The 10,000-nt window shown below is 39.2% G+C and overlaps 1 protein-coding gene across 1 annotated transcript in view; it reads right to left on the bottom strand.

Moving 5' to 3' along the window:
* LOC143039780 (uncharacterized) overlaps positions 1-1,871 on the bottom strand; it is a 2,601-nt gene extending 730 nt beyond the window's left edge. Inside the window, exon 1 of the mRNA XM_076210023.1 lies at positions 1-1,871. This exon is cut by the window's left edge and continues 730 nt beyond it. Within this exon, the coding sequence (XP_076066138.1) occupies positions 1-1,871 (1,871 nt within the window).
* Between the last annotated feature and the right edge of the window lie 8,129 nt (positions 1,872-10,000).

Raw genomic sequence — 10,000 nt, 5'->3', positions numbered from 1 at the left:
CCGTTGTTTCCGAACAATAATTTGTTTCTGCATGTCTTAGGAAATCCTTTTCCGCATTGCCCAGGCTTTTTGCTCTTTACCTGGCAACACAACTGTGACTCGTCGAAACCTTTGCAGGGCCCGTGTATCATACACCGTGTAACCGTCTCGTATAACCTTGGTTCCTTATCCTTGTCGGGTATCTCGGCTCTAATGACCTGCTCTACAGTATCTGCTGTTACACGCACCCCCATCCACAGTAGTATGTGAGCATGTGGCAAACCACGTTTTTGCCATTCTACGCTGTAAAGGTAGGCCTTAACGGCCCCGAAGGCCTTTTTGTGCACCAAGTCGTCCATGAGACTATCCAACTTCAGCTTGAACACCCTACTGATGATATCCGGTCTATCGGTTGACTGTGCTCCTGAACCGCCAAACTTCTTTACAAACTCTGTCACTTCCGTCCATCTAGGGTTCATAGTGAATGTTATGAAGTAGTCGGGCGAACCATAGGCCGTCACATAAGCCAAAGCATCCTGCTGGCGCTGTTTCATGTACCTAGGACCTCCTACAAACGTCGGGGACAACACTATACGTTGCCCAACATTACTTTTTTCAGCCGCATTCAACACATCAGCCCTTTCCTTACGCATACTGGAGTGTTGGTACTCTAAAAAACTTAGACGGCTAGTCTCGATTTTGACATAATTATCGACCACAAACTGCTGGAACAGCCGTCGTCCTTTTACGATGTAGTTGAGGACACCTTCTCTCTCCATGTAAAGAGCCGAGTAGTACATAAGCGCTGTCAGTCTTTTGGCGGAGCCATTCTTTTCCATTGTAAAACTGTAACCTTTGTCTCCGTTGGGTATCAACAAAGGGTATTGGAAAAGATCGTAGAAGTAATTTGTCGAATTAATTATCCGAACGGCGTGTTTCGACCCAGGGAGAGGGGACGCTATCCTGACTTTCAAAGTGTCGGTGTCTGGTCCAAAGTTGACTATGGCCCCTACTTGGCAGGAAGCCGTTGGCAGATGGTAGACACCTTTGTGTTCCCTGGTTGAAACGTTTTCTGCGGTCTTTAAAGTGATGGTCACATCAGGCATAGACCTGTTGTTGGTAATATGGGTCTGGATGAGCTTCTTTGATGTCTCCACTTCTTTCAGGATTTCTCTTAACGCCGCGTTGTGTTTCACCAAATGCGCGTATAGTTTCTCTATGATGTCTTCATTCCTTCGGTATTGAGCGCTCTCACGACTTCTGCGCTTAATCGTCTCAGTGTTTGCGTCATTCTTGTGTTTGTTGAAGTTATTAAAGCGGTCACAGCGTAGTTTTAACTGCTGCTCCTTATCGTGGTAGAAATACAAATCCAGGAAACTTGACGCAGATTTCCAAAACGGTGTTTTCGACGGTTTAAGCCCCAAGGTGTCACCTTCTGACACCAACAGGTTCGGTTTCATTGCACCCAAACGGTGGTAAACCTTGCCCTGTATCTTGTAGCTGATTATCGAATCTTTTTTGACGCTCATGGGACTCGAGGACGCAAAAGAGGTAAAAGAGAAAACGTTGTAAAAAGATACAGTGTTGTTGAGAAAGTGATTTGAGAACGGAGAGGAACCATCATAAAGTCCCTTAATACCCTCGTCCAGCGGTGCCAACTCGTATATCGACTTGGGTGTTTTCCCACCATTGCAACAGATTGTCTTTCTTTCTCCCTTGAAAAGTAAGGCTTGGCAATTCTTGCACCTAAACGCGCCTATCTCGCCTACCGAGTGCCGAGGCACCTGTGATTCGCTGCTTTCTGATATGTAACCACAAAACGTCTTAAGCACACGCTCTTTCATCTCTAAGAACACTGGTTTTTTACCACGTTCTTTACGCATCTCACGCATATTGGCTATCCTTTCGACTGCCCCAGCACGAATATCATCGGTAGCCTCAGGGGTAAGCGAATGCGGTAAATCGGTGTGTTCATACGCTTAACCTCCATTCTAATAGCTTTCGCCTCCTTGATTTCTTTAGCCTTTTTTTTCCCTTTTAATACGCCTAATCTCTGCTTTAGCAACTTTCGCTGCAGCGATTTCTTTGGCCTTCTTATCTTTTTCGGCTGCGATTTCGGCTTTTGTTCGCCTCGGGCGCCTTTTCCCTTGTTTACTGTTTTCTGCCTTGGTCTCTTTCAAGCTTTGCTTCAGCTCTTCCAGAGTAACATCCACAGGTAACGGAACTGGCTCCGGACCGCCAACACCAATAGACGGGCGAACCTCCGGCTCCATTTCTACTCGTTCCTCTATTATACTCTTTTCAGGCTCCGCCTCTTGTTCTTCTGCGACGACCATAGGAAGTGGACCTTCTTCGATGTCCACAGGAACGATTTCTCCCTGGGGAGGTTCCTCAGTCCTATGAGCTTGTTTGCGGGCTATTTTTATCGCGTAGGCTTTCGCCTTTTCTAGGCGTTTTTGTGTCCCGAAGCTCCTCTCCAGGTAGTGTTTCTGGTACTCTTTGTGGTCAGACTTTCCCCCGTGTTTGGTGAAGCTTATGTAGCCAGCAAAGTAGTGTTTCGTGAAACCTTCTATCCTTTCTTCGGGAATTTCTCCAGCGTAAACTTCCAGGGAATCCAGCAAACCGTCGTCATAAACACAGTCTTTCTGCTCCTTTAGCAGATTGTTAAAGGTTATTACTTTTCGCTGGAACACCTTTATCTGCTCCCTTACTTGTAGCCCTTTGGTCTGCCCCCCGTAGAGGCTAGGGAACTTCTCCTTGTGCTCACTTTTTAGTGCTTTGCTCATTTCCACGTTCTTATCTACCTCTCCTTTGCTGAGCTTCTTCTGCCCCGTCACCCATCTCCAGAAGTGGCGGTGCCTTTGCACCCTCAGATTTGATGTAGCTCCAACCATCTTCCCTCAAAATAACCCGGGACACCGCAAATAACCTGACACCTAGAATCATTCTGGAACACAAAAAACCCTCACGGCCAAAACTCGGCTGTAACGCTTTTTACCACGGGAAGGTGTAAGTAACTGGACCCACTACCATTATTTTTTTTTATTATAGATATATATATATATATATATATATATATATATATATATATATATATATATGATATATGTATATTTTCACCCTCATCACTTTCCGTTCCCGTCTCTTCGTAATTACTGGTTTAATTCAGTTTAACTGTTCCCATCTATGATATTATATTTCTTCATTCACTTTCCTTTTACTATATATTGCTTTAGAAAGTAAGTAATATTTCTTGATGGGTTGAATTAAACGGAGGTATAGTTTTTCTTCTTTTATTCTCGAATATTATATACCAAGGGACTCTCGCCTGAGATATCCACCCCAATCCACTCACTAAGTCACTTCCACTCTGACGTCACTACCTTCTCCATCCAATGATTTTTGATATTACAAATAAGTGCATCCCCTAAAGCGTGACTTTTCTCCCATGTACCAATAATTGAAGGCAGAAATGGCTTAGTTTACATATTGTCACATCAGCATTAAAATCTGTACCCTTGCTATTGTTTATAAACTTTAGACGGTGAGCAAGATTATACAACTCCCTCGCCGGTTGTGTTGATCAAATATCTAACTCGTAAGAATGAAATTCTCTCCACCTACCCCTCTATCTATCTACTTGTCTACCTTTATCTACCAGCCTCATACAGGGCTCTGCAGCTACCCTTGGTCGTCCCGACCAACCATTTTCTACTACCCTCTTACAGGGCTCGCTAAAATATATACTTGGAAAATATCATATATAAGAAGCTAAATGTTTAAAATATTTCTGCATAAACTGACAAAATAGATATTACCATCAAAACATATCCCACACACAAACAATTAAATAAGTAACCCTTCCAAAATGCATAAATGTCAGTAGCATCAAAAGAAAACAATTCAAGCAGGAATATGCTGAGCAGCATAAATGTCAGAAACAGCAAAATGACATAAAAACAATATAGTTTGTAACACAGCTATAAATTCAATGCTAAATAGATTTACAAAACTCACTACTTTGATTAAGAACAGCAACATTAGATTTCAATGGAGAATGTTTTCATCTTTTCAAAGATATTGAGATAGGCAATATGTTATGAAAGTTATATACACAGCATTGTAGAGTGTCTCTTGCTTAATTTCAATTTTTGTTTCACACACACTTAATTCACTTTTTGTCTAGGACACACACTGCATAAGAATTTTCAATGCTTCACAAAAGCAAATAGTTCAATACTTATTGGAATTGTATTTATGTATTGGCAAAGTTCCAAGTCTTCATGACTGACCAAAGCTTCAGGTAGTACATGTCTCCCATCACAATCAAGTACCATACATTTTAACAATAAAAATACTATCTGTAAAACATATTTGGATTAATATCCAGTTTACAAATTATTTGATCAACATACTCCTTATATTCTTTTAAGTTTAGTATTTCTTTAAAACTAATACACTGGGTTTCACATGTATCCTCATCACCAAATTGTATCCTAACCTTCTTCATATCATCTAAGTGATTAATTGATAATTCCCTAGTTTCTAAGTGTAAGATCTTGTATTTATTTCCACCTGTTGAATCAATTACCCTATATGGACCTGAGTACCTCGGTGAAAGTTTATTATAGGGTGGATGTAGTTTGACCATGACTAAATATCCTATGTTTGGTGTATAGTTTGAAATATATGTATACTATTTGAGATATAATCATCTATATTATACACAGGTTTCTACTCTGCAATCAAGATCTCATATGGAAGAATTTTGTCCTCCCCAAAAGTGATAAAATGAGGTGTTTCATCTGTTCCTATTTTAATTTGGTTGTTCAGAGTACATTTAACACAAGGGATCCAAGTATCCCAGGTTATACTATGAGGACTTACCGTACCTCTAAGACATGTAATAATTTTCTTATTTAACCTCTCTACGACTCCATTACTCTGAGGATGATTCACTAAAATCTTGATCTTCTGGATCTTAAATAAATTATATAATTCTTCCAAGATTTTGTTATTAAATTCAGTTCCATTATCTGAAACTAAGATCATAAGTGTAGTAAAATTACAGATTATCTGATCATAGATTACTGAAGCAATTGTTTCAGCTTTCTTATTTGGAATGGGTTGTAAAATACAATATATTGAAAAATAATCAAAAGCAACATATACATATTTATATCCATTCTCAGACATAGATAACTCCAATGTATCTATGTGAACTCTTTCCCAAAGTCTCTGCAGAATGGGATATGATAACATTGGAGCAGGTTTTGGTGTATTTCCTTTCACCTTAGCACATTTCAAACAATTTTCTATATAACCATATAAATCTTTCTTCATACCTGGCCAAAAGTATTTAAGTTGTCCTTTTCTACAAGTTTTTTCCTTTCCTGGATGTGAACTACAATCACTATCATTAAGTTCAATACTTCTGTTACAAGAGTTTGTGGTATTACCAACTGATTCACTGGGCCTCTAGAAATATAGGGTGACCACAAAAACACTCCTTGATTTAAATTATTCATAATATAACATATTGAGTTCAGAATCTTACAAGTTTGGTGTCCATAGTTGCATAAACTAATGCCTTTTTGTTTCTCTATTTTTCCAGTTTGCAATTTGTACCTGACCCGCTAGGTGGCAGTCTTATCCAAGATGGCGTACACCCCACAGCAACGTAGCTGGTGTGTGTTGGATTTTGGCAAAACAAAAAGTGTAACAAATGTGCAGCGTTCGTTCAGACGCATCCATCATAACAATCCACCTACTAACAAGTCCATTTTAAAGTGGTACAATTATTTTATTGCAAGGGGGTGCATCTGTGATCAGAGAAAAGGACATTCCGGCCGCCCAGCAGTGTCAGAGGAAGTTGTCGACAAGGTCAGAGACGCTTTTGTTCGCAGCCCCAAGAAGTCGACACGCAGATGTAGCCGAGAGTTAATACTTCCACAAAGCACAGTATGCAAGGTCTTACGCAAACGCTTGAGGTTTACCCCATATAGGCTGGAACTGGTCCAAAAGTTATACCCGAAAGACAAAGAAATGCGCTTTGAATTTTGCCACAGTCTCCAGGAGTTAATGGAAAATGATCCTGGTCTACTGTCAAAGATCATCTTCAGTGATGAAGCAACCTTCCACCTAAGTGGAAAGGTGAACAGACACAATGTGAGAATATGGGGGATCCAGAATCCTCATGCCAATCTTGAGTTTGAAAGTAACTCTCCCAAAGTGAATGTGTTTTGTGCAGTAACAGAGAGGTCTGTGTATGGACCGTTTTTCTTTGAAGGACCATCCATTACTGGCCAAACCTACCTAGAAATGTTACAGAACTGGTTGCTGCCAAGACTACAAGCTGCTGAAGGTGATGGCTACATTTTTCAGCAGGATGGAGCACCGCCACACTGGTCTCTCAATGTACGCGTATTTCTCAACACAAACCTACTAAACCGATGGATTGGCCGTGCTGGACAACACGACCAAGTGTTTTGCAAATGGCCCCCAAGATCACCAGACCTAACTGTGTGCGACTTTTTCCTCTGGGGATATGTCAAAGACAAAGTTTACATACCTCCCTTGCCCAAGACCATTGATGAACTGCAGGAACGTGTCACCGAAGCTCTAAGCGCGATTACGCCAGATATGCTGCAGAAAGTCTGGACGGAGCTTGATTATCCTCTTGATATTTGCCGGGCAACAAGAGGGGCACACATCGAGTGCCTATGATATCAACCTATATCTTACATGAAACTTTGTTAATTTCTGCAACTATAGACACCAAACTTGTATGGTTATGAACTCAATATGTCATAATATAAATATTTGAAATCAAGGAGTGTTTTTGTGGTCACCCTGTATATTTCCTTCTTACAACTGTTTTTCTATACAAAAGTCCATTAGTCAAATAAAATTCCTCTATGTCATACCTATTTGGTAATTTTGGAGGATTCCCTCTTGGGTTCATCAAATACTGAGATAATGAGTCACATAACTTATCATCCCTCTGTTCTCTTATTAGCATATCCTCATTTAATGTTACTAACTCATCTATACTGTAAACAAAATTGATCAGCCCTGTCATTGCTTGGCTAATGTTTCTAGAAAGTGCATCTAGTGCAGCATTCTTTCTACCCGGAATATATTCAAACCTAACCTCATAGCACTGAAGTATAGTAAACCATCTTGCTAGTCTGCCCCTAAGATTCTTATGCTAAAATAAGTTCTGAATAGATGTATGATCGGTCCACACTCTAATTGGATATCCTAGTATCATATCTCTAAAACTTTTTAACGAACATAACACTACTAAAGTTTCTCTTTCAGTTATAGAGTAGTTTCTCTCTGCGCTATTACAAAGTCTAGGTAAGCTATATGTTTCAAAATTACATTTCTCTCTTCCATCAGTATGCCTCCTAACCCTATGTCAAATGCATCAGTACAAAGAATGAACTCTTTGTCATAGTCTGGAAATATCAAAACTGGAGAATTCGTAAGTTTATCTCTCAACTTGTTAAAAGCTTGTTGTTGTGCAGGTCCCCACATGAACTTTAAGTCTTTTCTCAACAAAGAACTTAATGGATTAATTATGTCCGCATAACCTTGGATAAATTTCCTATAATATCCTGTAAATCCCAAGAAACTTCTAATTTTTTCTACACTGTTTGGAACCGGAAAATTCTTTACTGCTTCAACCTTTGAATTTATTGTACTAAGTCCATGTCTATCTTATGTCCTAAATAAACACTGTCCTGCTGAATTAAATTGTTCAAGTTTCACTTTCAATCCTGCTTTAACTAGTCTTGAGAATATCAAATCTAATTTCTTAAAGTGCTCAGCCACCGTTAGGGAAACTATTAAAAAATCAACTATAAATAAACTGACAGTGTTTCCTAACAACCCATGTAGAACTGTATTAATTGATCTCATGTAAGTTAATGGGCTATTACATAACTCAAATGGCATTCGTTTGAACTCATAGTGTCTCGTTAGAGTAGAAAATGCTGTGAATTATCGCGAGACTTTATGCAACTCTTTTTGTCAAAAAGCATATTTGATATCTATATTTCTAAAATGCCTATTCTCAGTTCCCAAACTTCCAAGTATTTTCCCTATCACTGGTAATGGTAATCGGCCACGTATGGTATGCTCATTCAATTCCCTATAATCAATAACTGGGCGCATGGTACTATCTGATTTTGGCACCAGAATCCGAGGGAAGTTCCACTCACTTTTACTATGTTCAATATTATTCTGCGATAACATTTCAGTGATCAGTTTATCTACATGAGCTAATTTAGAATGTGATACTCTGGTTTTAATTTGATCTGATGTTTTAAAACATTTGTTTTGCCTAAGGCGTCCCCCGGCAAAGCAATTGCTTTGTTGTGCTCCACGAGCAAAGCAGCTAAGCTTTCATTCAACTCAGGGCAACTAGTAGGTTCTAGATGATTCTTGTATTTCTTTCCTAACTCTGTTTCTTCCTGAACTGAACAGATTGATTGAATTGGTACTTCTACCTCCTCAGTACTCTCACTTAAATTCTGAATGGGTTTTGTACACACTTGAAAACATCCTATTTGTGTACCTTTTCTTAAGACTATGTCTTTATTCAAAGTATTAATCACTAATATTTCTACCATGTTCTTATTTGACTTATAAATCCCTGAGTCCAATTTAAATCTTTTAATCTAATAGATTTGGGATGGTTAAAATTTCAAATTCCACTCCTTTCAACTGCACTTCAACCCTGTTAATTGTTCTGGAGTGTAATAATGTCGACCTTATTACGCCACCATCCACAATTTGCAAGGCTTCATTTGTAGTTGATGAATTAGTAATTTCTAGGATTTCTTGAACATCTGAGTTAGGTTCACTATATGTGACTTTACTTTCTGTTGGTCTGCACCGCTCGGCTTCGTTATCTAAAATATAATTGTTATCTTTCCTATCTATTTCTAGGAATTCTTTGATTCCTATTACTGGCTTTAAGTCTGGTTGGTTTAAAAATTGAATTAACTGTAATTTCAGTAAGATCCTTAACTCAGCAGGACATATGACCATGTTCTCTTTTCTCATAGTTGCAAATCATATCAGTAAATCTCCTGGGAAAACAAATTCTTCTACAACTATCACTGGAATATTCAAATGTTAATTTTTATATAAGATAACTTCTAATTCAACCTTACCTAATGTTTTTAACTGATTCCCAGTCACTCCTTGCAATGAGTAATGGATTGGTTCCAAGAATTTACCTGTGGTTTCAATGGGTTTAAAACTGTACTAGTTATAACATTAACTAGAGATCCTGTATCAATAAATATTTGAATAGGTTTATTGAACACTACCAGTAATGAGAGGTCCTGTAGAATTCCTTCCAATTGTTAAAGTCAATTTACAACTATTTTTGATGTTGGAGTTTTCTTTCACACTTCCATCACTCATATCCCTAACACAGTGCTGTCTAGGTGTATATCTATGGGAAGTTCTGTAGTATTGCTTTATTCTGTGTCTGGGGGGTTTTCTCTTGCTTCGGGGTGCATGCGAAAATTTCTACATTCATGTGTTCTATGGCCTAATCATTTATGATACATGCAGAAAGATGAGTTTCTAAAATTATATTCATTATGACCCTCATATTTCCAATTTCTACATATACATACATATACCAAAGGCTCTCCCCCTTACACGGGGGTAGCCAAAAAGAAAAAGGCATAGAAATCACTCCCACCCATTCCATTCCCTACATATTCCACTCCCCTCCACCCTCCTTCCTCCCTCTCATCTTGGCACCTCCTGGATGACGGGTCATCCCTGGATCCTGTCCACTGCCCTGGGTCAGAAGTAGTGTCGCAAGACGCAGCACATCCACAACAAGGCCGTTTTATTAATTCGGCGACCCCCCTTCTCCGTCCCCTCATGCAGAAAAGGAGAAGACGGGGAGAAATCCCTTCGGGCTGCGTCAACATATTTCTCATACATACTTCCTCACCTCCCATCCCCTACCCACTCCCCCTCATCTCAT

Source organism: Oratosquilla oratoria, chromosome 27, assembly GCF_046742065.1.
Source record: "Oratosquilla oratoria isolate Oo_2021 chromosome 27, ASM4674206v1, whole genome shotgun sequence".
In the NCBI taxonomy this organism is placed as follows: Eukaryota; Metazoa; Arthropoda; class Malacostraca; order Stomatopoda; family Squillidae; genus Oratosquilla; species Oratosquilla oratoria.
This window is presented reverse-complemented; position numbering and strand designations above follow the sequence as displayed.